At 45.8% G+C, this 3,046-nt stretch overlaps 1 protein-coding gene across 1 annotated transcript; it reads left to right on the forward strand.

Moving 5' to 3' along the window:
• Nucleotides 1–762: 762 nt before the first annotated feature.
• Nucleotides 763–2,415, forward strand: gsx1 (GS homeobox 1). The gene is made up of 2 exons (XM_072475959.1): nt 763–1,218; nt 1,741–2,415. The coding sequence occupies exons 1-2, from the start codon at nt 831–833 to the stop codon at nt 2,094–2,096; spliced, it is 744 nt and encodes a 247-aa protein (XP_072332060.1). The 5' UTR covers nt 763–830; the 3' UTR covers nt 2,097–2,415.
• The last annotated feature ends 631 nt before the right edge of the window (nt 2,416–3,046 follow it).

The following is a 3,046-nucleotide window of genomic DNA, read 5'->3' on the forward strand; positions in this document are numbered from 1 at the left end:
CGGCAAGAATTCAGTAAATACCATTTTATTTGACCTATTATTGGACGAGCAGTGGAAGCAGTTTTGTTTTGGCTGTTGCTCCAGGAATAATAATAATGCTCCCCAAAAGGAAGTGAGCAGATAAATGGTTTACTGATGGGGGGGGGGGGGGGAGGGGGGATATGAACGGGCCAGTTAATACATCGGCAAAAAGTAAATGTTTCAGAGAGATGTTGAAATATGAAGATGATAGGGAGAGTGAAATCGAACAGTTTTGAGATTAGAGAACAGTAGATGAATTGAGATCCAAATAAAGTTAGGTACAGATAAATGGGACGGCAGAGGGGAGAAAAGACACATTGGAACATGTAACAAAATAAAAGCCACATGGGGGAAGGCAGAGAGAGAGTAAAATAACAACGCGGCGAAGCATAGATAAAGGCAGAAGGTGATAGAGAATAAATCAAGAGAGATGCGGAGATTGGAATAAACGGAATAGATAATAAGATATTAAAAGGCAGAAAGAGAAAGCGGAGCAGGAGCCAGGGGATGAAGGCACAGAGCGTGTGGGTGCGGCTGAGAAGAATGAGAGAACATTATGCAGTTCATTTAGTTAACAAGTGAAATAAAAGCGAAGCGTGCAGAGTGAATCCAAACCCAAAAGCCACAAAAAGCCTATTGAGATCCACTCTGCCGCTAGTGGCGTAACCATCACATGGCAGCCGCAATCCCAAAGTATTTAAGGACGTAGCCCCGCGCTTTCAGCACCACAGATAACTCCCAACAACTTGGCTATCGTCCGCTTTCAGTCAGATCGCAAGGACAGCAGGCAGGAAAACAACTGGTCCAAAATGCCCAGGTCTTTCCTTGTGGATTCGCTCATTGTGAGGGACACGAATGAGAAAGCATCCCCTGGGGTGTTTGAGAGTAACACACCTTTACTGCCTTACGCCATGCATCCGCCTCATTCTCTGGCCCTCTCGGCGGGATCGTGCCATTCGCGGAAGTCGGGGCTGCTTTGCGTGTGCCCCCTGTGTGTAACAGCCTCTCAGCTCCATCCCGGCCCACCTGGCATCCCCTTCCTGAAGGCGCAGTTCCCCACCTTCAGCCCACAGTACTGTCACTCAGCCCTGAGCAGGCATCACAGAGCCAGCGGAGTGACTGTGGACCATGGACCCAGCATCTACTCAGCTTCTTACTCCATGGCAGACCCCAGGCAGTTCCACTGTCTCTCTCTCGGTGAGTACACAACGGGCTCCCAGCTACCGGATCAGCTGTATCGTTAGCCACTGCTTTGAGGAATTCAAAATTCGATTGATTTTAATTTGGAAGCGTTTTTGCTGCTGTTTAAACGGCATTAAAGGGAACAGGAATCCGTTTATGAAACAGCAAACCAGGTTTGCTGACAAAATCCTGTCCTGCACACTTCAGTTATTGTATTAATATATATTTCACCAATGCAATTACATGTAAATACTTTCCAAACTTAATTGAGACGTTTGTGATACTTAAACTATGTGTAAATAACCTCCATATATAAAACCCTAGCTTTAGGGTGAACGGTGCAATTTTTAAAGCCTTATTTGTATATTTAAGAAACGTTAATAATTAAATTAACAACGAGGTTCGAGGTGCTTCATTGTAGAATTCTTCTACTTGGAGCCATGGAGTTTGATATTCAATAGCAAATTTGCCATCTGAAGTTTTTATTGCTCGTAAATAGCGTTGCATTTTCTCAAAGCTGTCCTGATTGTTTCCCAGCTTCCGAGACCAGCTCCAGCCAGCTGCAGAGCAGCAAGAGGATGCGCACAGCCTTCACCAGCACACAGCTACTGGAACTGGAGCGAGAGTTCGCCTCCAACATGTACCTGTCCCGGCTCCGCAGGATCGAAATCGCCACCTACCTGAACCTGTCTGAGAAACAAGTGAAAATCTGGTTTCAGAATCGCCGGGTCAAGCACAAAAAGGAGGGCAAAAGCGGCAGCGCGCAGCGCACTCCCGCCAGCTGCAAGTGTAGCTCCCTGACATCGGCTAACTGCACCGAGAGAGAGGAGGAGATGCCCATGTCACCTTCATCATCCGGCAAGGACGACAGGGACTTGTCAGTCACACCCTAGAAACAAGTTCCAAGTAAAACTATCCAACTCACTGCGGTTAGCAGGCTGCCATAGCCTTCCCATTTCGGCAGTTTAATAATCGGACTTTTAATATGTTTTTTTAAAAATGTAAATAAAGCTGTAGTGGGGAAAGATTATTCAGATCCGAATTTCACAAGCGATTCTCAGCACACTAACATTGTGACACTGTATAAGTTGACATTTTCTGACCGTGACTTTTTTTGAAGAAAAGAAAGATATGGTCCTGTATTTGGTTGATTTGTATGTATTCCATGATATTTATTTATTTATTTATGACAAATAAAGATTTTTCCTAGAAGATTGACGCCTTATGATTTATTCTAAAAGTGAGTAAATCTGAAATCTGACGATCCTTGCGCTCCCCAATGCCGACACAGACAGGCACACACACAGATAGACACAACCACAGACAGGCACACACACAGATAGACACAACCACAGACAGGCACACACACAGATAGACACAACCACAGACAGGCACACACACAGATAGACACAACCACAGACAGGCACACACACAGATAGACGGAACCATAGACAGGCACACACACAGATAGACACAACCACAGACAGGCACACACACAGATAGACGCAACCACAGACAGGCACACACACAGATAGACACAACCACAGACAGGCACACACGCAGATAGACACAACCACAGACAGGCACACACACAGATAAACACAACCACAGACAGGCACACACACAACCACATGGACACACACAACCTACGACCACATGGACACAGACACACATACACACGTAACAACACAACCACAGACAGGCACACACAACCACGTGGACACACACATACACAACCACATGGACACACACACAACCACATGGACAAACATATACACACACAACCACATGGACACACACATACACATGGACACACACATACACATACAACCACATGGACACA

The sequence above is a fragment of the Scyliorhinus torazame genome, chromosome 15 (assembly GCF_047496885.1).
Source record: "Scyliorhinus torazame isolate Kashiwa2021f chromosome 15, sScyTor2.1, whole genome shotgun sequence".
Taxonomy (NCBI): Eukaryota; Metazoa; Chordata; class Chondrichthyes; order Carcharhiniformes; family Scyliorhinidae; genus Scyliorhinus; species Scyliorhinus torazame.

Bases quoted from the DNA above. Each gene is read 5' to 3' on its own strand.
- gsx1 (XM_072475959.1), top strand. From the start codon at position 831: ATGCCCAGGTCTTTCCTTGTGGATTCGCTCATTGTGAGGGACACGAAT. The intron at 1,219-1,740 runs GTGAGTACACAA...ATTGTTTCCCAG, and splicing joins GTTCCACTGTCTCTCTCTCG to CTTCCGAGACCAGCTCCAGC.